Genomic DNA, 26,625 nt, shown 5'->3' on the forward strand with positions numbered 1-26,625 from the left:
TTTTTAAATGACATCGTTGCCCACAAAACGGCCAAAACTGCGTCTGACAGACATATAATGTATCTCTATTACATTCATGGGAAGCTACTAAGCTGTGCAGTTGACTGCCTGGAGTATTTTCTGTCTTCCATTTCAGTTTCTTCACTATATTTACAGTGTTGTGATGGTGAAATATCATTGGATCCCCAAAGCAAAAGTTAAAGGTTGTGAGTCTCTGTATTGACGTGACCAAAGCAGGCTGATTATTGTTAGGCCCTCATGTTGTCGATCTCCCTCTCAGTCTCTTTAAACCCGCCCACGGCACCTTCCCTCCCCAGTGTGTCACGATGTTGCATCTCGTCGTGTTCGGCCGGGGAGCGAGGGCCGGCTGGGGAACGAGCGAGCACGGTTACAGCTGTGTTTATCGGTACACAGGTGAGCTCTGGGGCGCCGGGTCGTCAGGACAACACAGTCTGCCTGCGCTCCCCTCTCTGGCAACCACAAAACACACGCCTACACACATGAATCTTACACACTAACAGGCTGATATCAAACCGTTCCACTCTTTAATCAAGTCCTCCTAATTACAGAGGCTGCTATGATCCAAAGTTGGCAGATTGCGGATTTATCTACCTTTAAGTTCTGGTTAATATGTGAGTCAAAGCGGGGCCCGCTTGAAATTTTCCAGCTGTCATTTGTCAACATCCCCAAATTGCATGCGACTCTTGCTAAATAGCAGCGGTAGTGTGCCATGCGCTCTGGGTGTTGCTAGGTTACGGTGCTCTGATGCTGCTGGCTAAGTGGCTGCGGGATCATCAACGGACACTTTGCATGGAGGGCTGACAGCAGGTCCTCTGGACTCTCTGGCAACTCGCAAGTCAGATGCTCTTGAAATCCCACATCTGGTGGCAAGCCCGTACAAATCAAGATCAAAGTGTTGGCTTTAAGATTGGACCTGTCTCTCAACCTCTCTGTGTCTCTCCCGTCGAGTTTCATTTTCATTTCTCGCTCTCTTTTTTTTTCCGGCTACGGCGCTCTGCCTTCACACAGTCCTCTGCCTTGCTTTGTTATCCCTCCTTTGCCTCCCCTCTGTTGTTGCTGTCTTGCCTCTCGCTGCCTCCTGCTGAGAGGTAATCAAGCCCTGTTGTGAGTGTTTAAGCACTGGAGCAGACGCATGTTGAATTATTCTTGGGACTTAATATTTTGTCTAGGAGGAGAGAGCCCATCTCCATACCACATGCTGAGTGACGGCTACGCACACATACACACACACGCCCACATATAGGCAGTCAGTCGGTGAGTCAGAAAGACAGTCAGTCACACGGATCTCATGCTGACAGATAGTTACAGGTGAGAGACTGATAGGATCTGACAGGTAGCCCCCACTGTGTATACTGACATACTACACTTAATGCAATGGAGACACTGTAAGCAGAGGAACAGTAACACACTGTGCGATCCACTGTACGCAGCAACAAGCTCGCACACATAAGGAAACACAGTGACAAGCGGCGGCAGCATCTGCTCACACACACACACACACACACGCACACACAAATATAACAGCAAACATCCTCAAAGTTAAACAAGTGAACCAACAAAGGAGAACAGACAATGTAAGAACTCATCTCTTCTTAATTCCCTCCTGTCTTCAGCTCCCGTCACACACCCCCCACGCTGCTTTGTTTAATTCTTATTTTATTTTTCTCTCCCACTCTCTTCTTATCTATCTCTTTCTACTCCTGCTCTCTGTTCTGCCTTGAGCTCGCCTTTATCATCACGTCTCTGTCCTTTTCTTCCTCTCCTTTTGTCTCTCCTTCCTTCACTGTGAACTGAAACTCTCCGTGGTACCATGAGGCTGATATCACACAGTCTCAGTGTTGCTTTAATCTCTCTCTCTCTCACACACACACACACACACACACACACACACACACACACACACACCTGGGTGGTCATTATAATACAAAGCTTGGTTATGGCATTACTGTGATACCTTAATGGTGTTATGATGTGTGTGTGCCATTACAGTAGTGGACAATATCATAATTATCTCTAGAGCAGCAAGGATTGATCAATAAGTTTAACAGCCAACTACTTTGATGGTTAATCAGTTTGAGTAATTTTTGTAAAAAAAAGTCCTCTATGACAGTAAACTGAATAACTTTGGGTTGTGGACAAAACAAGACATTTAATGACGTCATCTTGGGCTTCGGGAAACACTTTTTTCAACAAAAACTATTTGATTGATCAACAAAATATGAATAGACAATGATAATAATCAATAGTTTGAACTCATACAGTATGAGCCCAGTCGCCAATATATCCTGTTATGTTATCACAGCCAAGGTTGACATTTGTACCAAATGTGGCAAATCATGCTCACATTATATTTCTTTTTACTTATTAGACACCTTTCACATCAGGAGGTGGAGGGGATGGTTTTTTTAAGGAGACCTGTGCACATTTCCAGTTGTGTTTGTGGCGACAAAACCAGGTGTTTTTTTAAAGGAGCCGTGGAGACTTTTCCATCCGTTTATGTGGTGTCAAAGCCTCCCCTAACCCTAACCAAGTGGTTTTTGTGTATAGACCTAACCTGAACATAAGCACAGCATTAAGAAATGAGAGAAATAAAAAAAAATTCAACCTAAACAAACGGAAAGATGCAACATAAAGACAACTGGAACACTGTCTATTTTCTTCACAGTTGCAACAACCAACAACGACAAAACTTGAGCTTATTTATTCATTTAGTCTGTAATAAAGACGTGAAAGCAGTCAGAAAATGGTGCCAGGCTGCCAGGCAACCTTCACTTTCACCGAGAGATTTTGTACCTAGGGCTTGGTGAAAGCAAGGTTTATGGGGAACCGGTCTAAACACTGATGGTTTCATTATTCTATAACTGAACGCTTACTTCATAATGACACGTTAAATCAAAGAACTCGTCTATTGCCGGGTAATTAAAATCAATGTAGCAGAAACAGAAATATTAGCTTTTCCAGTTTCTTCCTCCTTCTCAAAACCTGACACCTACATTTGCAACGCAGCCAACAGTTTGGTCAGAGAGTTGGTTTAATTATGTTCGTAACTGCTTAGTCTCTTAGTCTTAGTTGCTTAGTCTCCACAGCACTGTGTCAGCGCTGGAAAAGGTATTGCTGCACCAGTTCTCCTTCAGTTGTAGGGGGGAAAAAAAGCTCTCTGGCTTGTTTGCATGTCTTTAAACCAATCATGGTCGTGTTGGACGTTTAAACAAGGACGCAGTGACAGTGCCCCTGTAAAGTAGTGTCGGGTGAAGCTTGGTTTGCACATGAGGAGGTGAGCCCTGGAATTAAAATAGCTCGATCCCTGCAAAAGAAAAGGTGACAGCTGCCAGCGTATTTATGTAAGCAGACAGGTGAGTGTTAGAGTAACTTGCCAGTTTCAGCGCGTAGGTTGCTAGCTCGGGGATTGTTCTTGTTGGTTCACGTAGGGATGGAAACAGTACAAAGATATCCGAAGCGAGCTTGGGAATAGGCGCCTGATGATATTTTATATCTACTATCTGCTATCTGCTAATGTAGCCTCAAGCAGAGATGAGGAGCGGGCTGCAGAGGTCTTGTAGAGCTCATAACTTTCTAATGCCTCACCCACAACTTGTTTTTATTTTAAAATTTGTAGTCTTCAGCAAACAACCAGCACACAGTTATCAGACTTCAGAGCCTCCCTCTGGGGCTACAAAGAGAATTAAAGCAACTGTTTCCGCATGAGCGGGTACTTCTCCCCGAGATGTGTAAACAGAGTTAGACTTGTAGAATTGGTGGAGTTCCTCTCGAAGAATTCTGGTGCAAGAGTTTCTTATTGACACGATAAACTGAGTGGTAACTTCTTCACTAGCTGCGGTGTTATAAGCACTGCACCTCCAAGCAGAGCTCAAACAAATTTGTTGGTTCAACAAGTAGTTCCAGATCTGAGCGTCCCGACCCTCCAAAGGCTTGTGTGAAAAATCTGAGGAGTCGGGTGATGTTTAACAGAAAAAACATTTTTCTTAATCTTAATACATTTTTAAATATTCAGACAAGGCTGCAGGTTGGGAGCCACTGGATTAAACACCTACAGTCGTTTGTCGACAGGAATATCAATTGCAAAAATGCCAAATTATTTGCTGGTTCAATTTGAAGTCTCAAATGTAGGTATTCACTGCTCTGTGTCCTATCATTATAAAACGATCTCCAAAAGCTCCAAAACAATAATCAAAAAACATTTTAGCAATTTAAATTCAGCCATCTGTAAAAATAGTAATGCATGTCATGAGTGTGTACAACAGGAAGAGACCGTACTTTTCGGTCAGACAGTTCTTCTTATTAATGTCGACGACATCCAGAGCTGATGCTCTGCTCAGTCACATGTTGTGTTTGAGACATCAGTTCTTTTCTGAACTAAAACACCTAGAAAAGCTTTTCCTGTCATGTTGAATCTTCAGTTTCGTCACATTATACACGCAGCAATGGAGCGTCACTTAATAATTGAGTGCCATTTGCTTTGCTATAAATGGAAGGCAGTAAGTGACATTATTATGGACACCTTGGAGTTTCTGCTGGGGGTTGAGTTTGGGCTGAAAAGGGAAACTGATCTGTTTTAAATTCCTGACTGCAGAAGAAAAACATTTCAGCTGAGTTGTGTCCACGGTTTCTGAAGAATAAAACGTTCCTAGTGCATTTTTGGACAGAAGAATTGCTTTATTTTATGTTGTTTTGTTTGTTTTATTCATAAGGCCGTTTCACCTTTAGTCATTTCAGGAATATCGGCTTTGCTCTTTTTCAGCAACACTGTCTCACTCTCCCACACCTCAGCCCAGCCGCCAGGAGAAAATGTCAGCAGTTAATGTTTTTACAAACCACAGATATATCCATAGGTATGTGACAGAGGCTATGTACCACATTGACACTTGCGAAATGTGTCATATCACCTTCAAGTGAAATATTTATTAGCTAACTTTCATATCTGGTGGCGGAGTTACGAGCGATAAGGCTACCAAGCCGGTGACTGCAGTTGAAGCCTGTGTTTCATGATTTGTAAGTGTGAAAACACTGGATATTTTAAGAAGACCTCGGGACAATTTCCGGCTGTTTTACTGGCGACAAAAAAATGATATTTGTGACAGGAAGTAAGGTCATCTCCAGCTGTGTTTGTGGCAACAAAATAGGTATTTTAGTCAAACCTAACCCTAAGCAAGTGGATTTTGTGCCTAAACCTAACTAGAGCATAAGCACAGCATTGCTATAAGAGAAAAACAGAAAATTAAACCATAAGAAATGTAAAGTTTTAAAGGAGAGCTAATACGCTTTTTCAGTTTTTGTTCCTTTCCTTCAGTGTGTTGAAGTTTCAAGGTCTTGAAAGTTCAAAAGCCCTTAAGAGACAGGAGCTGCAGCACTGGACTGTATGAGGAAACTGATGCTTTCTGAGCATTAAAGCATGTAAACCTATTCTAGTAGTAACCCAGAATAAAATGACAGTAAGACCCTTAAAATGAGCATGAATGTCTCCTGTAACGTATCTGTGGTTTTGCAGAAATGTACTTTGCACACCTGGAAGCAGCCCAGTGAAACCACACCAACAAGCCTCAATGGGAACACTCACACACACTTCATACTCACACTTTGCTGGGAGGCCGTAGCCACAGGTGATCTTGGCCTCTCCGGTCTCGCAGCCGTGGAGGGAGGCACACTCCTTCTTTAGCATCGGTCCTGCAGCGCGGTGGATTGCTCCGTCCACTGAAGAGGAGAGGACAGGAGATTCAGAGAGCTGGCTTACTTATGCGAATCCCCTATAATCCAACTCCTTACAGGGAGTCTAAATGTTGTTTGAAGTCTAGCAGACACATTTACAGGTGTCAAAGCTCAGTGCTGAAAGGACCTGGGTAATTTCGGTATTAGTGGCGAACGGTTAAATGTCCCTTCTCCTGTGGGCTTTCTAACTTTTAACCCAAATTCCTGCTCCTTTTTCTTTGAATACATCAGAGCATCTGTCTCTCTGCACGTCAGTCTATTTAATGGATTTTAAGGCTACTGCCTTAGTTAATTGCTCGATTTAATGTCTTATTAAGGACTCAGCTGACTTTGACTTTTTGGTCAATTAGTCTTTATTAATTACATTTTCATGAATCTACATAATGCTCAGAAATGTGTATCTGTCTTTGATCCACACCACATCTAAAGACCGTGACTGTGTTCATTTCCAGGAGGGCAATGATGCAGAAAAAAGCAATTTTAAAGCTGTGCCACTTACAGACACACAATCACAATCTTTGCACTCCTTGCAGATATACACTTGAAGACCATCTACTGTAGATCTCAACAGATTTATTACTATGATTCTCTGGACCTAAGAAGTGATAGTGAGGTGTGTTAAAAGATAGATGATTACAATCTTTTTAAAATTTTAATTCTATACATTTTTGCACACCTGAAGAGTTTGCCAAAACAGAATTCAAGTAAAAAGGTTGTATCAGAGAGAGAACAGCACATTTTGAGAGAAATGTAGAGTCACCTGATTTACATTTTTTTTAAATCAACACTATCAATGAAGTTTTCTCTCTGGCATTTTGTACCTTAACTGTATATGAGAGTTATGACAGGGAACAAATAGAGAGAAAGAGATGGGGAACACATGCAACAAAGATCCCTGGCTCCAGGGACGTTGTGGTTCATGGTATTTGCCTTAAACCCCTTCGGCCACCAGGGCCCGGCTGAGGAAATGAAAGTATCTGCAGAGTGACAAAATGTCCACTGACAACATACTTTATATGTTTCACTGTAAAAAGTTTGTTGCACATCCCAAATCACAAGTGAAACAGGCGCTGCAAAACAGTCTACACACTAGATATCTCCACATGTGATGTTTCGGGGCAAAGCATGTCTCCATGTCTCAATCAATCCATCAATCAAACTTTACTTGTATAACACCTGTCAAACAAATCAAAATGCAATTCAAAGTGCTTTACAAGTGAGTGAAAAAACATGGTATAAAGCAGGTTTAGAGACTAATGCACACCAATTGCAATAAAATGAATATTTAATCCTGATTACAGACATGCACAGTATATGACTGGGAAAAGGCATTGCTCTTTGCACATATGGCAGATATAAAATAAAAAATGATATATACATACTAAATTTCTGTCCAGGTATCCATGCTCTGACCACAGCACACAACCTCTGCCACCCCTTCAACCCATGCATCACCCTCCTCCTCTCTGATACTGATATTAGGGAGTACAATTATTAATATCGGCCAATAAACAAACATTTTTTGGAGTGATCCCTCAAATGTGGTTATCAAACACGTGTGACAAAGACACTGACATCGATGTGGTTGGCCGATGACATCAGCCAACCGCTATATCTAAATATTCAAATATTATTGTGTCAGATTTTTTTACCGGCCAGCATGCCGGTAACTGGCGTCCTCCAGCATTTGCTGCCTCAAAACTCTAATGTAATGTCTAATGTAGGAGTCTGGTGTAAACAATTCATAATTAACCCAGAATAAAACAAATCTGTCAGCAGTAGTTTTGTCACAGCACGGTGAGACCTGTCAGCACTTGGTGAAAATAGTACTCTCACACCCATCCATATGTCACAGCTCAGTGTGTTGTCCTGTGGCTCTTATCTCTGTCTGACTATATACAGACCAGCTGTTGCAGCGGTGTGCTTTGCCAAACTGAGTAGCTCCAGGCAGGGGTCTGGTGTTATCTGAACGTTATTGTGTTAAGTTGGCATATCGCATGCGGTGCTGAGCTGTAGTGTGCCTTGTCACGCTGTGCCATGTTGAACTGGGCCGCACTGTGAGCTAAGCACAAGTGTAAGGGTGTGAAAGGAGAGCTCTGAAACGCTGGCTAACCTCCTCAGGGTGCACAGAAACAAGTTCAGATACCATGCTCACGCTGTTTGTGTGTGTGTGTGTGTGTGTGTGTGTGTGTGTGTGTGTGTGTTTGTGTGTGTGTGTGCATGTGTGTGTATCCTTGTCAAGGCATAAGTGCTACTGTGCGCAGAAGTATTTTTGTGTATGTGAAGAGTCCTTGAGGTGACACACGCCCGCACACACACACACACACACACACACACACACACACACACACACACACACTATACAGGCTAACTTTGAAGCAGCCCAACTCTGAAAAAGAGAACAAGAGTGATAAGGCTGAGCGATGGAAAAGAGAAGGAGGGAGGAAGAGAGGGAGAGAGGGAGGGAGGAGTACAAGGGAGAGAGCAGCAGATGTAAAAATAGTCTGGAGGGAGATAAGAAAACAGGCACAAAAAACAGAATATAAAAAAAGAGAAATAGAAATTGAACTGAAACCTAAACCGACCATACCTTTTGTTTCGTTCCATGCTTCATGTTTGACAGATACATGAATGTGTGTGCACGTGGGGGTGGGGGTGGGGGTTTCTGTGCATGTGTGTGTGTGTGTATGATGGTGAAAACTGGCCTTTTTTCCCCGGTCTTTATGAGTGGACTTCGTTGCCTTGAGCTACAGCAATGCTTTTTGACCTGACTAATGCTCCGCTCCCACACATACGCAACTCTACTGTAAAGCGTGGTTAAAGTTACAGGCGAGGAACACACACAATGAAGCCTGCACACACAAGCACAAGAGCACGTACAGCTAAAAGCCATTTCTAAGTAACATGTGTCCTAGTGTAGAAAAGCTGTTTGGAAGACATTTAATGACACCCGTAAGGGCACATGACCATAACACAAGCTGATCCCTGCATGCTGCTATTAGAAAGCAGAATAATGTGTTTGCTGATGCATCTTTTACTTTGGCAATCATGTTTCTCATCTACTGACTGCATACCCACCTTGAAAAATATCATATTTGATACTATTTTTGATACCACAGGGAAAAAATGACACAGCAGAATGACTGTAAAAAACATTAAAGCTGCTGTAATCGTTACTTTCTTTAAAATGAGTGTTAAGAAGCTCTACAGTATATTCCGACAGCAATCACTGTACTCTCCCCCCCCTGCTAATGCAGTAAAAGAGAAAAGAAATGGTCTGATTTCCCTTCCCACCTTATCCAATCAGGACAGAGAACTCATAAAGACGTGGTCCTGTCTACTCGGGCAACGTGCAGAGAGCAGGATCCTCCTTTTATGGTACCTACACCGGGCAAGCCATAAAAAATGCTTGACGGAAAGAAAGTGGCAAAGAGAGCTGCCGCGAAAACGTTCCCTTTTTTGTTCTCTTTAGGTCAGCTCTTTAAAAATAACGTGCAGGGTTTCCGCCAGAAATGATGACAAGATGAGAGTAGCTTGTCCGCCTTAAGAAGTGGGCCTCAATCAAATTTGTCACTAGGTTTCAAGCAAGACCCAGCTCGGCTTGTGTCTTTAGGAGTTGTACTGTAGCATTTGTTCACTGACAGCCTAAACTGGTCACACACCGAACTGCCACTGTACCTTCACCTCTATAACAGCACTTGTACTGTCAACTTCATATTCACTGTCACTCTCTTTCTCCCTTTCTCGACAGCAGACTTGCTAATGTTAACAACACGACCTCCCCAATGCGGTTATTCCTGAACTACTTGCATAACACATTTTAGTTTAAAAAAACAAATTGCGCGCTGTGTAGTCCCGGCGGGACGCTGGTCTTGCAATCCACTGGCTGAAAGCCACACGTGTGTGAGTGGTTTGTGGCCGCTGGTACCTGTGTATGGATAGTGCACCCCAAACTGTTTCTATTTTTTCTTTTCTACTTTATCTACGGTGATATGTTGTGGTTTCTTTCTTGTGACAAATGTATTTATTGTAAGTCGCTTTGGACAAAAGCGTCTGCTAAATGCCCTAAATGTAAATGCAATGTAAATGTACAGGAACTGAATAGTTCCAGCATTGAGTCCCATTCATTTTCAGTTTTCCCAAATACGCTCTCTGGTGAGTTAATTCACATTTTTTGGCATTTATACCATTAGCTGTCTACTTTCTGTAGCCAGCTTTATTTAACGTCAATCAACATAATAGTTTATTGCAGTTAACAAACGTAAGCAACACTTAGCATGAGCGGTTCTGCAAAAACAGTGATGGGTACGATGGGTATGCAAGAGGGCTTAATATTCTATATTCAACCAAACTTTGTGTCTGTGTTCGTGTATGTGTGTGTATGTCCAGCCTGGGGGTTGTGAGGCTGCTAGGGGTGGGATGTAAATATCTCAACCGTGACCAGGTTTCAGCCCTGGTCGTGCCTGATAGCACAGTATTCCTATGAAAAGAGATTGGCTGTAAAGGCAGCTGGTGGAAGAATGCATCTGCTATTTTGAACACTTCTATGTCTTATCCTGGTCTGCTTTCAGCCATCGTCCTCTCTTTACGAGACCGAATGGGTTTTTTTTGAAGGCTGCCCATTCAAAGAGAAAGTTACCCTCTCTCATATAGGACATGTAGGAAAATGTTTTGTTCCACTATTGATTGAACTTCTTTATTGGCTCGAAGTGAGAAGTTACTGTCGTTCAATAGTATTCACTTGTTGTGCATGTTTATGTGAATGTCTTTACATCAGATAACATTAGGATGTGAGTCGTTATGATCATGGTAGCAGGAGAAAAATATGAATGCACGCATACTAAAAATGTTTTCTATGCTGTGGGAACAGTGCCCATTCCCCCCTCTATTAAACGATCAATGCTGTCTCTTCACCACCTCCCAGAAAAGATGCTATGCTATTATGCTATGCTATTGTGTACTGAATACAAGTGTAGTCAATGTAGTGGCTGCTATCTTTCCTGCTTGAAACCAAACAGGTGTGCCTCAACTGTCTTTTTCAATGTCTTTGGTCTGCGCCTTCCAATAAAGTTAAAAATCACAGTTGAAAAATAAGTCTGTGCTTTGATGTGACCACCCCACTGCTTTAGCTTTTTTAAGGTTAGGGGACACTTCATCATCATGGTGAGGATTAATAAACACATAGATAAGGTTCAGGAACAATCATGGACATGCTTAAAGGTGTAATTTAAAAAAGTTGATTGTTGAGCCTCATTTCCAACTCATCAAATCCTGACGCTTTGGGCTGGTAGGTCGGTCAGGCCATCAACACAAAGTGTATTTGATGACTTGGGAATGAGACTCAACAAACAACAATCTTAAAAATTGGACTTTTAAAAAATTGTGAAAGGTTTTGAAAACAGGATACAAACATTTGTCTGCGGTGTTAAAGCCCGATGTTCAGAGAACATAATGTGATCATCGATGGCTCCACATCCAACCCATGAAAAATTGCTCACTGGGCAGTAGAGATCTTCTCCAGCCAGCTGGTTGTGAGTGTCACTTCCACTGACTGAGCTGACTAATAACTTTGCAAATCTTATTGGACTGAACAGATCAAATTCTTGTAATAAAAACATTTCACTGAAGCGCTGTTCCCAGAACGGCTTTGTCACTCCAACACGTCATATGTAATTCTGAGGAAACTTGATGAAATGAATGTCGGGATGACTGTCTCAGATATTCATGGAGACATTACTGAAGCGATCTTTATGTCCTTTCAGTTGGTGAACAACTGCTAAAAGCAGCCGATTCATCCTGTCCATTAAGCTACAAATGACGTCATTTGTCGACACACACAGCCTCGTTCACCTTCACATGAATCACACTTTGTGCATTCAGCTGAAGCAGCCTTTGTTTTTCTGATGTTTAAGTTAGATTGCTGCTTGTCAAATGGAGATGAGAGGAGACAGAATAAACCTCTCTGACCCTCTTCCTCTGGACCTTGCCTGAACCTGCCGAGCAGGGTTAATAAATATCCCCGCACCTATTCATTCCCTCCGACTTCCACCTCTCTGATATAGAGAGCTGTCCCTCTAACTACATTCACTGAAGACAAGCGTGTTAGCTTTCTTTCAGACAGTGGTAACTCCTGACTCTGTGGGAGCCGGTGTAATAGCCCAGCATGAGCCCTGCACGCTACTGAGGAGATTCAGACACTGTTCTGTCACTTCAATGCAGTTAGAAATACGAGGGGGGAATTCATGAGCAGGGGAAACTGTAAATGAAAGATGTGTTTGAAGTAAGGCTGCACCAGCAGTGCTTCTTCAGCGCAGGCACATACACAGGTCTATTAGTCAAGGATGGCCTGTGACTGAAAGATGAAATGAAAATGACTTCTACAGAATAATACAAACTGAGTCCATCTGGTCGGCCCGCAAAAAATGAACTAAAATCAATTTTTCTTTCAAGACATATTTAAGTTTTTAAAAATAGTAAAAAAAAAATGGAAACATTAAGAATTGCTCCTGCAATGTCACACGTGTGATGGATGTTTGTCATTTGTGGACTGTGGCTCTAATGTGCCTGTGACTTATCGTTTTGGCCACACTCGCTGCATGGCTCCATTGATGATCAGTCTTTTGGGTGGTCAGTCCACCACAGACTGTAATAACTCAACAACTTCAGGATGGATTGCTATGACATTTTGTACAGGAGCTCATGGTCCCCAAAGAATAAATTGTTATGATCTCTGGCGATGCCCTGACTTTTCCTATAGCGCCACCAGCAGGTTGTCATGTGTGGTTTCAGGTAAAATGCTCTTTGATGGATTGCGATGAAATTCGGTGCAACAGATTCAGGATTAAATCAAATTAAATCTTAACTTCAAATGCAGGCAAAGTTTCAAGTCGTCTAATACTTAAAGGATAAGTACCGTTTTTTACAACCTGGACCTTATTTCTGGCAAAAGATATGGTCATTTACTCACCCAGATAACTTTGGTGTCATTCGGCGTCGTTCGGACGGAATTAGATCCAGTGTAGCGGCGATATATCCATATAATGGGAGAGACGGGGCAGCGACACACAGCCTCTATATAACGCATTATCTGCCACGAAAGTAGTTAATTTCATCAATATTTTGTTACGATATGCTAGCGCTATTAGCCTCTGAGTCCAGGCTCGTCCGTTATCAACATCCGGGGTCAAACTAGCAGCAGCAGCTACAGGTAAACAAGGCGCGCTGTCGCGGGTGCGCGCGCAGCTCAGAGACGACATCTTCCAGGTCAGAGGTAGTAGATCAGCCTACAGACCCCGGATGTTGACAATAGACGAGCCCGGACTCAGAGGCTAATAGCGCTAGCATTTCATAACAAAATATTGATGAAATGAACTAGTTTCGTGGCAGATAATGTGTTATATAGAGGCTGTGTGTCGATGCCCCGTTACTCCCATTATATGGATATATCGCCGCTACACTGGATCTAATTTCGTCCGAACGACGCCGAATGACACCAAAGTTATCTGGGTGAGTAAATGACCATATCTTTTGCCAGAAATAAGGTCCAGGTTGTAAAAAACGGTACTTATCCTTTAATAAAGAAAATACCTGCAAAACAAATGACATTCCTATCAGGTGTACGTTGTGTGTTCATTGCTAATTAGCAAACGTAAGCATGCTTACAAACTATACTGAGATGGTAAACATGGCAAACAACACAGATTTCCAAAAAGTTGGGACGTTGTGTAAAACATAGGCTTGAATAAAAACAGGATGCAATCATTTTCAAACAGGGCGTGTATGCCGACAGCTGTTTCACAAGGTTACCGAGCCCATGTAGTAACATCCTTTATACAATCATGCATTCACAAAGTGTTCAACCTCACCCCATCCTTGCTTGTGAACGACTGAGCCTTCTGAAGATGCCCTTTTCATTAACAATCATGATACTATACTAATTATTTTTCATGTTTTAAAACAAGTCCCCATCTACTTCAGTTGCTTCGTAGAATGCTGCAAAGGTGTTTTGCTGTGAAGCTCCAGAAATGTTTTATGGACTACGAAACTGCACCTGACTTTCCAAAGGCATGAGGAGGAGTAGATAATAACTGAATCTTCATTTTTGGGTGAACTAATCCTTTAAAATCAGCCTATTATTATAAAAAAAACTGTGTCGAGGTACAGCCTCGAAGAACAGCTACAATGGCTGTAGACTGTGTCTGAGAACACGTCCTCAGTCACTCATTCACCATTTAATGCAATAAATCAACGCTCACCACAAATAAAGTTGGCTGCACTTGCGGAGAGCGTCTCTGATAACTCTTTTAAATAAACGTTTAACGTGTCTGTGCCTTCACTGCAAATCAACGTGTCTTTGGAGATAATGCATTCAAACCCATATTAGCTCAATACACAGGACGGTGTATCAGTATTGATGTATCCCTCGTTTAGACAGCGGAGACAGGGGAAGCCCCTAACCAAATTAGCATCACTGCAGTGTCAAAGGATACTTGTTGTTCATACTCCACAGACTCCGTCGCATGCAAATGTGGTACCTGAACTTCTCGACAATCAGCCATAATTGGCTACACCTAATGCCACCAACACACATCAACAGATGAATTAGTCATGAATTTAATTTATATTACAGTCACTAAAAGAGAAATCTTTTAGGAAGTGTCAACCTCATTTCCATATTAAAAAAAAACAGCATTAATTATTTAGCCTTCATTACCATACAAAATATCACATCAACATTTTCTCCCACTGAAGCCTGGTCTTCCCGGGATTGAGAGATGGGAGGACGATATTAAAAAAAAAAACAATGGAGAGACAGAGGGAGACGAGACGGGGGACTGAAGAGCGCAGTTGGACAAAGAGAAATGGGTTTGGAAGGAGATCAAGTGTAAAAAAAAAAGAGGTGTGTAGGTGAAGAGAGAGAGGGAAGCTAAAAACAAAAGAGGAGGGGATGAATGCTAATCTGGGGCTCAGAGAAGAGAATGGATGGATGGATGCACGAAGGGGGGTAGAAATGACTGTTTTGGCGTCTTTAGACCAGCACGCAGCCAGCAATAAACAGGCGGCTGACCAGTTTATGTATTATCATGTCTCCCTCACCGGCTCTGTATTGACTGACTCTGGGGGAGAGAGGGAGGGAGGGAGGGAGGGAGAGAGGGAGCCGGAGAGGTGGGGGGACTGGGAAGTGATAATTGGCGATATGCTTACCTGGCGAGGAGCCTGCAACCCCCAGCAGGGCACACAAACAAACACAGGCGCACACACACACACACACACACCTGCCTGCAATGTTATATTTCAGGACAAGCTTTACCTCCTGCGAACCTCCTCCACCCACACTCACAAACACACACACACACACACACACACACACACACACACACACACACACACACGCAGGTAGATTGACATTAGAGTAAAACCAATCCCGAGGTCTCTCCTATGGAATACTAATACGGCTGCCCTTGCCAGCTGACCTCTTATAGGCCAAACAGGCTGTCCGTCAAACTAATGGGGCGGAACGCGGGCATATTGCTTTCCCACAATCCCTCAGCAGAGCCAGGACACTCATTTACTTCAGTCAGCTTGTTGCCAAGGCAACATTTAGGATGGGTCTGGCGGTGGATGCACGCAAACACATGCACACCTCTCCACACACAGTTGCACATATGCGCACAAACTTAAACATGCAGGCGAGCGAACACCAAGCGACCTCTTAAATGTTACTGCAAACTTATACACACACAACTCACAAACAAGGCTGCGGCTAACGGCGGAGAAACAGGTGAATTTATGTATGCGGCTGAGACACTGACAGCACTGTCTGTACGTAGAGGGTACACTAAGTGCTCTTTGCCTCTCATCTCATCTCATCTCCGCGCCCCAAAACCAATCTGCTGCTCGCTGCCTTTATTCACAATTCATGCTCTCTTGTTCACTTGTTCTGAGAGGCAGGCAGACAAGCCTGTCCTCCGCCTGCATTTTTCTCCTCATCGAGACAAGGAAAGAGGGGGCTGCAGACACGCAGGGACCCGTAGACTTCCAGAGCAGGCTATCAAACGCCGTCCTCATGCTGGAGGATTGATTATAGATGTCAGTGCACACACAAATGCAGTGTGGCTTTTTAGCTGTGCGAGAACTCCAGTGCGAGAGGATTTTGTGCTGTTTTCCCCACCAAATTAAAAAATGTAAGTGGATGAAATTTTAATTGGGACGGTGCTCATGTATTGTGTGTGCTCCGTCTGGATGTCTTGAAACATCTAAACCAATCACAGACAGGCACCGTCATCGTGGCTGGTTTACATCCTGTGTACTCTGTCCCCACAGACCACGAACAGACTCTCTGATACCAGCTGCCTGTGTTTGTAACTGTGCGTCTCGGTTTGATAAGTTGTTATTATTCGAGTACAGCACATCACAGCAGGTGAGGGGTTGCTGCAAGCATGACGTCGGATGTGTTGCTGCGACGGCGCTGAGAGGATTCTGATCTTATCATGTCTATCGTAAAACAATTCCTCTTTTCAAGGGTTGAACTACCGACCGCAAAATGTGAGCAAACTGCCACAGCACCCCACAATCTCAGGCCTTAAATGCACAGTATGTAATTTCTGCCACTAGAAGTCTCACAACCAGAACAACGAAAACAGATGATGTGGTTTGAAGACGTTGTGAGGTATGGGATCATGGGAGTCTTTACTGTTAAACAACCACCACTGCTGATACAAATCTGTCTGACATGACTCATGCAGAAATCATCAGTGTTTAATTATGGATTCATTTGAGTTCAAACATAGTTGGAAACATTGGCTATGTGCTCAGGCGGCAAATCGGGGCTACAGTAGCTACAGAGATAGAGAGATTGTTAATAGTGAAGACAATAGGTTGAAAAAAAGACTCATTTTCAGTAACACACATTGAACAACCACTGCAAACTGTCTACTATCTGTGGTGATGGCTCTCTACCGCAGTGAATGAAAGGATGTAAACTCAGCCATATCAATGGAGAAATCTTATTCAGTAATGAAACAAAGTGAAATAGAAATTACGTGGGTGTAACTCCAGTTATACGTGCACACCGAAGCGCGTCGCCGTCTGCATCTCAATGTAAATGGAAAAATGTGAACACAGCTATTTGAGGGAACATTATCAAAGCACGATACACCTGTCAAACATCACGCTGGCGGTTTTAATGCACAAAATCGATCGCTGTATGTGTATAACTCTATACCTACTCCTTATGTACATTCAATACAATTCTCTCATAAAACCAGCTTAACCGTGTCAACTGGTTTGATTGAAGGACTTTCCATTCACAATTCCCTCAAACCCAAGGTCCTAACACAGCATAGTTTGAGTCACAGATCAAGCTTAACTACTGTTACAACACAGAGCATTTCAAGATTTACAGATGTTAAGTAAAAGAAAAAAATGTAGTTTCAAGACCTTGAAACTGTGACTGTCAGCAGGGGTTACTTGTGGTTCAAAAACAAATTCATTATTTCGGTTTTGTTGCACGGTTCTCAGTTCATTTCTGTTAAATTAAATTAAGGCAAGTGGTATTACATCAGTGGTCTCCCCAATCCCTCTTCAATGTGTATACAAACTGTACACACAGAGCAGATACTGGTTGGAGACGAGGGCTAATAAGGGCCGTGTCCCTGCGCATACCGGCCACGAGGCGATCCGTTCATGCAGTGACAGCACTGTCAGAGACGAGGCTCACAGTCCTGTAACTGATATTTTAAACTGAACTGTCACCAGCAGCTCAACTGGACATTTTCTATCCCGAATAACGAAGCAACACAAGGAAGCTCTGGGCTCGGTATACTCGATTGTGGACTCTCATGTTAAACTGTAACGAAAACGTCTGTGCTTCAGCTCCAAATGAAACAGGACATTGCAGTTTTCAACCTTGAGGTGTGCTTGTTGTGGCTTAACAATAAGGTAAACAGGTTCAGCCTCCCATCCCTACAGACTGCTTACGTTTTACTGAATGCTGATGACATTTGTGTGCAGGTCACAAACCTGTGGAAAAACACTTCAATGCATCTCACATCCCAAAGGTACACGCTGACATATGGTGACCTAGAAGAAGAACCAAATATAAACTTCAAAGTGGGAGTCCTGGCGCTGGCAATTTTAATGGCTTTCATTCAATAAAATCAAACTAACATGACTAAAGCTTGCGGTGACTATCTGGTTGATTGAACCTCTGATCATCATCTGAGTGTCTTTTCTATTTGGAAAATCAATCAAAGCAGTGAAACGTTGAAATGGCAGATAAGCTTTGGAATAAATGAGCAAGCGCAGCCAGTGGACATAAAAAAAAGGTTAATTTCCTGCCCTTGAGTTTGTTGTTGATGCGCTGCCTGAGCTCAGCACTCCTCCAGATTGAAGTGTGAAAACAATGTCGGCAGGTGTGCTTTTGATCCAACTGAATGACATTTACCCAGGTACCCTTGAGACGGAGTAGTAAAGCACTGTAAAGACCTTTTGTTGCCTCACCTCTGATGAAAAAAACAACTCACTAAAGCTGAATGAATGCTTGGTTACTCAATGCACAGTGTGATCTCAACCAACGGAGGCGTACACTGTGTTTGTTATTGTACGGCTCTGCTCTCGCACCTGTCTGCTACCTACTGGACCTTCATCGCTTTTCATCGTACTTGTTTTCTCCCTCTAACCCTCATCTCCCTCCCATCTCTCTTGTTTGTTCCATTCTTCCCCCTGTCTCTACCCTTACCTCTCTCTCCAATTAACACCTACCGTAGGCTCTATCTGCCTTAGCAAACCCCCAAGGATGGAGCTGGAAAGAGATGGAAATAAATGCACTAAGAACGAGATGAGAGAAAGCAACCGAGAAAGATAAAAACAGAAACAGGGGAGGTTGTCCAATTTGTAGCCTCCTCCAGCCAGTTGGTGGAAAATTTCTAAATTAAAACAGATGTTGTGTCTAAATTTAGCTGAATGAAAAATTTTAAATAACTAAACCAGAGCGAACAACATAAACATGCTTTTCCGAGTGCACCCAGTCTGACGCGAACACAAATTAACGGCCTCTCTAGAAACCATCTGTCCTTGTAGAGCCATCAGAGACTTGAGGACAACATCAAAAGACGCTGTAGATCTCGAGGTGCTTGGCTGCATGCATGTATGAGTGTGTGTGCGTGTGTGTGTCTCGAAGCCACATGACACAAGAGTGCGCAGGCCGTTTTTATGGCTTGAGGCTCAGCTGGCGTATATCAGTGAGGGTGGAGCCCGTCCGCATGAGTGTGGACGCTATGGACTTCAGGCAAACAAGTGCACTTTTGGAAACAAGCAAATGCACTGCATGACCTGACAAACTGATGCACACGTACGTACAGGTGTGCCACGGGATACTGTATGTCACCATGGAGACTGAGAAGCAAAAACATGTGCACACACACTCACACGCGCATACACATACAAATTGGAAGTGTAGAAATGGAAGTGAGCAGGTCTGAAAGGCTAAAGCTGCCCAAATGATGAAAAAGAAAACAACCACAGGCAAACGCAGCACCTGAATTTGCAAGCATTAACAAACCCACGCACACACACACACACACACACACACACACACATTGGATTGGAGTGTGTGTGTACATGTTTTAGCGAATGCGGCTGGCGCATTAGTTGTACAGATTTATTACGAGTATCGATTGAGCATGGACGTCCAACATCACACGCACGCAGCAAAGTACTGAGTCAACAATACACTGAAAAATGACTGTTTATATCCACAGCACTTCACACCCATAAATTATGAACTATCGGCTTGGCACCTGGGCGCACGCACGCGCACGCACACACACACACACAAAGAACCACGGGCATCCAGATAGACACGGCGCCACATGCAAACGCACTGTGAACACCTGCCACAACAAAGAGCTACCTGCTACCGAACAAAAAGGAAAATACAGACTGACGCAAAACACTCACACATACACACACAACACATCCCACTGCATCATCTGATTAAAAAGAACGAGATTTTAAATTATTTGGCGCCCAGAGAGGCCTATTTGCACCACAAAGCTCTGCTATTAATAACAACAAGTAGCTTGGCAAGCACACAAACACAACAACCGACAGACCCGACAGGTTGTGACTTACCTCCACCTCCGCCGAGCAGAGTCTTGTTGGCTGAAAGAAAATAAGACAGAAGAAATATTTATGAAAAAGCCTGTAAACATCACAGCAAGAGCTGGAGCAGAAAGTGAATAATCAAACTGGCTATAGGTTAATATTGTCTGGATTTGCTTGACATTAGTCTGAATTGAATATTTTGGGTTTTTGAACAGTTGAGCAAACAAAACAAGACATAACAAGATATGACACGAGCAAATCAAGTACATGAGCGGATCAATCAATAATAAAAATAACTGGTAGTTGCAACGCAAATCACAACTAAAACAAAATGTAACATTGACCACAGCTGAAGGCAAGTTTCTATTAGTTTCGATTTCTTGTTTGCAGCAAAGAAAGCACTTTCTTCAATACATTCAAGCCGTGTAAAACATTTTCACGCAGAGATAACAAACATTTCCTCGGTCCACTTCTGATTTTCCGCTTTTCTATGTTTCATTTCATTGTCAATTCTATATCTTTGGTGTTTCGGGCTCAATCCCATTTCATCAGTTGACGTCAACCGTCTTTATGTAAACAGATGTGAATGGAGATTTTCAATATTCAGCGGCGGCGATTTCTCTTGCGTTACTATGATAATCCTCGTATTATCACAACGCCATTTATCATTTACTTGATTGACATTAAAAAAAAGCACGGAGGCTTGTAAGTGAAATGTGCCTCTGAAACAGCACTCCGGACAAAGGCCAGGGGCTGAGTGGTAAAGGAAAGGGGTGTGTTGGGCTTGGGCCTTGGACTGCTGGCCAGATAAAACACCACATTTAACACCAATATGACTTCACGTTGGGCTCTCAGACCTTTTGATGAGCATTTTTAAAAGCGTTTTTTAATCAAATAAATAATCAACATATTCATTTGGAATCAAAATCTTAAGTTGCAGCTCAAAAAGCAACAAAAGAAAATGCAATACCGACTGATGTGCAATTCAAGGTAACACTGGTTGCTTTGATTGCTTGTTTTCAACAGAGAAATCTCTATTTTGCTCCTTCTCATCAGTGTAAAAGCCATATTTTGTGGTTGTAGACACAGTCTGGGCTCTGTACTGCACTGACCTTTCACCACAGTGTTAAAAAAAACATTACAACACCTCATCACTGTACTTATTAACAGCTGAGTTCAGAACCTTTCTGCATCTGCACTGCTGTATGCGAGTGTGTGGGTGGGTGTGCTATTCACAAGCTCTTATCTCCTAAGACTTAATCAAGTTTTATATCTAATTGGGTGAACTTCAGTGTGCTCAAATGACTCGAGGCTTTTGGTTATATTTACGTGCTGGGGGGAAATTTTGTCTCCTCATTTGTCCTTCGGTACATAAATTTGTTATTGGTGTCAGTCAGCGTTTCACAGCAAGAGTGGTTTTTCAATCCGAGTCCTCGGGGCTCACAGTGCTGCCGGTTCTGCCAACCGGAGAGTTAATTGCATTCACCTGGCATTGCAGGTGTAACTCAGTCCCTGATTAGATGGATAGAACGAGAACCAGCAGGCTTCGAGTCCCGTCGATGAGCAGTGAGAAGCATCGCACAAAAGAATGCAGAGCTTCACTGCTTGCGAAGCTAATGAATAAACTCATGCTGAGGCTACAGTCCAAAGGAAAATAAACAACTCTGAGAGAAGAAACAGGCAGGCAGTGTGCTTCAATTCGTCTTAAAAAGTCATAAAACAACTTTCTACCTGGATATCAACAAGGTGGCAGTAACAACATAAACTCAATTTCCAGCAAGAAGAGTTGAGAATTGCTGGCCAGTCTTAACAGCGTGTCCCAAGTCATTATCTTCCCCACGTGAATCAAGTCGCCACAAATGTTTAAAGAGTGTAAATCGCTGGCTGGCTGCGGCTGCTTCTGACTGATGCGATATGCATGTTTTCCTCACCCGCATATCCATAAACGTGTGGAGTCAGCAGTGCTAGCCCCGGGACATCTGCAGCACTTCCAGAAAAATCTAACCTGACCGCAAACTCATAAAAATCATGTTTTCCAATTCTTTCCCTGCTCGTGGATCCAATTTGGGTCGCTGTGACCGTGTTAGGAAAATCTGATAAGCACATAATCTCTCTCCGACCGTTGCAAAGTTACGTCAGAAGACACAGGGGACGTCTCTCATTTTAGTTACTCTTTGCCAGTAGGCATCGTGCCAATTGGGTACCCACTCAGATAGTGTATCAGGCAAGTTGGTTTTAGAGAGGGAAGTAGGGAGACTAAATCCCACAGCTTGCTCGAGTCTTTCTCTCCAACATATTCACCCTCCCCGCTGCCTCATTAAAGGTAAATCCCACTTAATTTCAGCCTTAAAACACACTACACCTCGCCATATTTCAAATACCGTCTCAGCAACTTCTCTCTTTCCACTCTCTAATTTGAAAATGTGCAGCTCCATATAGCATGAATTTAAAAAAGGCAGTTATTCAATATGACAGTGTGAGATGATTTCAGGTACACGGCTTGTTTAAGAGCTGACAGATTTTACAGTGAACTGAAATAAAGCTCATTCGGATGTAAAAAGCTCAGACAAATAAAATGTCTCCTTTAAGACCCCCATTTATCTGCTGCTGATCAGCTGCAGGCAATACATAGGAGTGATATCACATGCTGGGTCTTGTTAATATTCGTCCATGTTGACTAACATGCCCTAGGCCATATAAGTACAAGAAGTCCTGAGTGGTGAAATGTTTCCTTTTTAAAGTAAGACGTATCTGCCTGAAGGAGAGATTATGCAGCTCCGACATGGAGAATTGAACCGAAAACTACAGTTATAACAGTTTTGTCGGAGGTGGATTGAACTGGTGAGCCCACCTGAGACGCCAGGATCAGGAGGTACAAGCTTTTTATAAATCAATCACCACTGTTCGTTTAAATCTGAAAAATCCATCCTAAGTTCTTATTAAATAGATCTTAAGTAGCGATTTACTAAATTGGGTGGCACCTCTAAAACTTCAGAAGTGTCTCAGCTGATCAGACTTCAGTAATGTGTAAAGAAGCTGCTGATTACAACATATGTAGTTTTGTTAAATCTAAAGCAATGAAGCATTTAAAGAGTGCATCAGTTTTAGGGGAAAATGCAGCCCAGTCACCTGGATAAAATGTTGGCAGTTAACGTTTGTGCAAACAACAGATGTGTTCACATTTCAGTACATGTTCATTACCTGACTTTCATGTCTGGAGGTTGAGGGGATGGAGGTGGTGTTGCAGGCGACAAGGCAGGCAAGCCAGTTGAAGACCGCGTTTGGACACTTGTAAATGTCACACCAACTGATGTTTTTCAGGCAACCTCGGGACAATTTCTACCCTTGTTGGTGGTGACAATAAACTGATATTTTTTTACAGGAAGTCGGGCAATCTGCAGCTGTGTGGTTTTTAACAAGACCTCGCTCTTCTCCAGCCGTGTTTGTAGCGACCAAAGCAGGTATCTTCAGCTAAAACGTGATGTTTTTCCTCACACTCAAGTGTTTTTTGTGCCTAAACCTAACCAGACCATTAGCATAGTATTGTGAAGAGAAAAAAAAACTGATAATTGAACCTAAAGAAACGTAAAGATGCGACATAAAGTTTTAACTTATCGGTGGTAGTGCAGAAACGTACTTTGCCAACATTTATTCTGCCGATTGGGTTAGGGAAATTATATATTGAACATTAAACGATGTAAATCTAGGTATTACTTTGTTTTATTTGAGTTTATAGTATTCACATAGTTACTAATGAGTGAGTAATATCAGATTATGCCAACCTAGCCAATGCTATTTGCTCATATTGGATGCATTCGTAAAACCAATCTCACACTCTCCACTGAAATGAGAGCATGGTGGTAGGGTGTGCTCTTTCTGTATGAATTCATGAATGGGCCAACTGTCAGAAAATGGATGAAAGATTTTCTTATCGATATGATATGATAAGTTTACGTTATAAAACAGCATTTTCATCAAATGTAAGGCCAGCCATGTATTTTACTCTTCAGGTCATATATTAGGAAGCTAACATTAATTTTGGCTCAGTGTGTGAATGTTACTCCCGGCTGGTTGTAAACATGTTGTGGCTACGAATCTTTATCTTGGAACTAGCTTGAGTGTTGCACCCGTTTTAATCTAGCAACGTGTAAATCTCCATTTACTCTCCACTTTCATTATACCTATGCAGCTTTTCACAAGTTTGAACTCGGGTGGCTGGCTTTACTTTTAGCTCAGCATGTGGACATACACACACAAACATCAGACATCCAAAGTCATCAGAGATAAGTGAAAAATAGAGGGGTTTTTTTTAATTCAACAACCCATGCAATTTTACCTCTCACAGTGCAGCTTTCATAACATATTATCAGTAGTTTCTCATGAAATATTCTGAGCAGCTGACAGATGCCATATGGGACCAGCGGTTGCCTCACAGTTAGAGCAGAGACTAAAAGGTTGTCACAGTTTAATACCTGAGCAGGTGGATAAATCCTGGCCAACAAATCAGGAAAACAGCACTGAAGAGTTCCTTTAGTGCACTTTAAAAAAAAATGCACCCGTGGATGCTTTTACCGTTATGTGTCACTTTATGATATCTAATGCATTTCAGGACTCAGCTTGTGATTCGGTGTGGAAATGCATTTCTACATCCTCACATCTTTCCGACTACCTGCCTCGTCTACAACTATGTCAGTTGACGTCCGACATTTCCAATAATGTCATCGCAATAAAGCTCCAAGAACACACTCACACAGCCACATTGAAATTCTTCCAGTCGAGACAAACAACTGTCTGCGCCGTTACTCAAAACACAACATGTTTTATGGCTGTATTGCCTTCTTGATTACTGAGGCTGCCATCAGTGTAGAAATCTGTATCTCTGCCTCCTCTGTGATGGATTCCTCCCAGTAAACCCATGAACATCTGCTGCGAAATGGTGCGTATAAAGAAGTCCTTCTGACACCGAAGCCTGGCGGTAACTGATGTTTTAGATTGCTGAAAATGTTTTTTTCTGCAATCACGCTTCATTGTAGCTGCTGATGCTGTCTCGGTGAGAGGCAACACTGTGGACAGCTTTCAGCAGGAGTAAGAAAATTAAGCACCAAATGTTAATAAAATGGCCCCAGAACAACAAGACAAACCAGAAGAGTTGTATGCATTACATTTTATAATTTCGATTGTGTTATTTGACCCATTGTGTTGTCTTTTTATTACCAATTTTTAAATTGGAAACTTACTTATCGACTTAAATAAATATCAGGATCAATAAAGGCACCCTACAAGATCCAGGGCACCACATGTCAAAGTGCTTGTTGGATTGTCTAACTGAGAATTCACACCAAACACAGCCCTGCCTAAAACTAAATGCTTCGTTGGTGGAGCCGTGATGCTTCAAGTAAACATGTGACAGTGAAATACGATGGAGGAAGTCCAGTCTGAGTAATAGATTCATCACTCCGAAGGCTTGTCAGACTTCAGAACACTGTTGTTTATCAGACTATGAGGAAAAAGGGAAGGCAAACAGTAGAAGTACAGCTTATTTAAAAGAAAAAACCTGTCAGGAGTGTGGGCATGAATGTATAAGATGCTGCTTCTCTTTCAAATTGATACAAAAAAATAAATAAATAAAAGCTGTGTGTATCACATGTAGCAGCATCTGAAGCCCCCACACCTACAAACCTTCCAGACGCCAGCTTGGGCTGACTCCATCTAACAGATTTTGTAAATGTCAGGAACCAGCAATCATGCCTAATTCATGTAGGAATGGGGCAGGTGTGCGTAGGTGTCAGAGAAGGCAGGGTTTCAGTTAATCTACACAGCTCTCTTTTTTTCTTTATTTTCTAATGTGTTCACCTGTCTGAAAGTATGCACTAAGTATGCACTATGCCATCCAGACGTATTTTCTTTTCAGGAACTGGTATTAAAAGAAACACAAATTTGAGCGGTTGCTTTTATTTCAAAACACATCGAAAAACAGAAAAATATGAATCTTTTTTCATTTCTGTTTTCTATTGATTTAATTTTTTGTTATAGAGAACAGAAAAAAAAAAATCAACACTTTTTTTTTAAATTTCACTCACCGTCATACACCTTGTATTTTTATTTTTGTATTTAATAAAAGGATCCACTACGTTTTTTTTTATACCCGTTTCAGAATAGAAAATTCAATTACCAAAAGATCTTAACACCAATCATACGATTTAATGAATCCAGACATCAAAGACATAGTTTCACTGATTATCCTTTCAGAAATTATTTTTGTGACTACAATCAAAGACAGATATTTAACAACAAAATGCTTCACAGCATCAACACGAATAAAGAATATAAATACCAAAATGTGACTGACACACACCTCATATCACAAGGATTTGTTCAACAGAGCTGTACTGGAAGGTAGAAACAGCTCTTATGGGCAAGTCACTGCCACTCGGCGGTCATCCTGGCAACGCCCCGCCAGCAGTTATTTCGGGCGAACAAGACCAGGCCTAATCTAAATGAATGGGGAGAGAGCCATAACTGCGATATAAAAATTGCATTTTCAGAATCACCAGAAAAAAACAAAAAAAACACAAATTTTGTCTGAACAACTCACTATGAAACTCTCAACTATGCGCTTGCATCACTGTTATGTTTCCCGGTTCGGCCGTGATAAAGCAGATCGGCTTTTGGGGTCAAACAGACTTCACCTTGACCCCGCATGGCATCACTGGATTTATCTTCACTACCATTTATTGACCTGACTGAAGCAGTGATCGGCAGAGGAGCCTTCTT

General features: G+C 42.3%; 1 protein-coding gene across 2 annotated transcripts in view; it reads right to left on the bottom strand.

The window, feature by feature from the left end:
- The window catches only part of macrod1 (mono-ADP ribosylhydrolase 1), a 134,302-nt gene that overhangs the window by 39,521 nt on the left and 68,156 nt on the right, over nt 1-26,625 (bottom strand). For both annotated transcript variants that reach the window (XM_084352874.1, XM_084352875.1), the window contains exons 4-5: nt 19,879-19,908; nt 5,614-5,730 (exon numbers count right to left, since the gene is read on the bottom strand). In XM_084352874.1, the coding sequence (XP_084209000.1) occupies nt 5,614-5,730; nt 19,879-19,908 (147 nt within the window). The remainder of the gene's footprint in view (nt 1-5,613; nt 5,731-19,878; nt 19,909-26,625) is intronic.

The sequence above is a fragment of the Pagrus pagrus genome (assembly GCF_965226575.1).
Source record: "Pagrus pagrus genome assembly, chromosome: 5".
NCBI lineage: Eukaryota > Metazoa > Chordata > Actinopteri > Spariformes > Sparidae > Pagrus > Pagrus pagrus.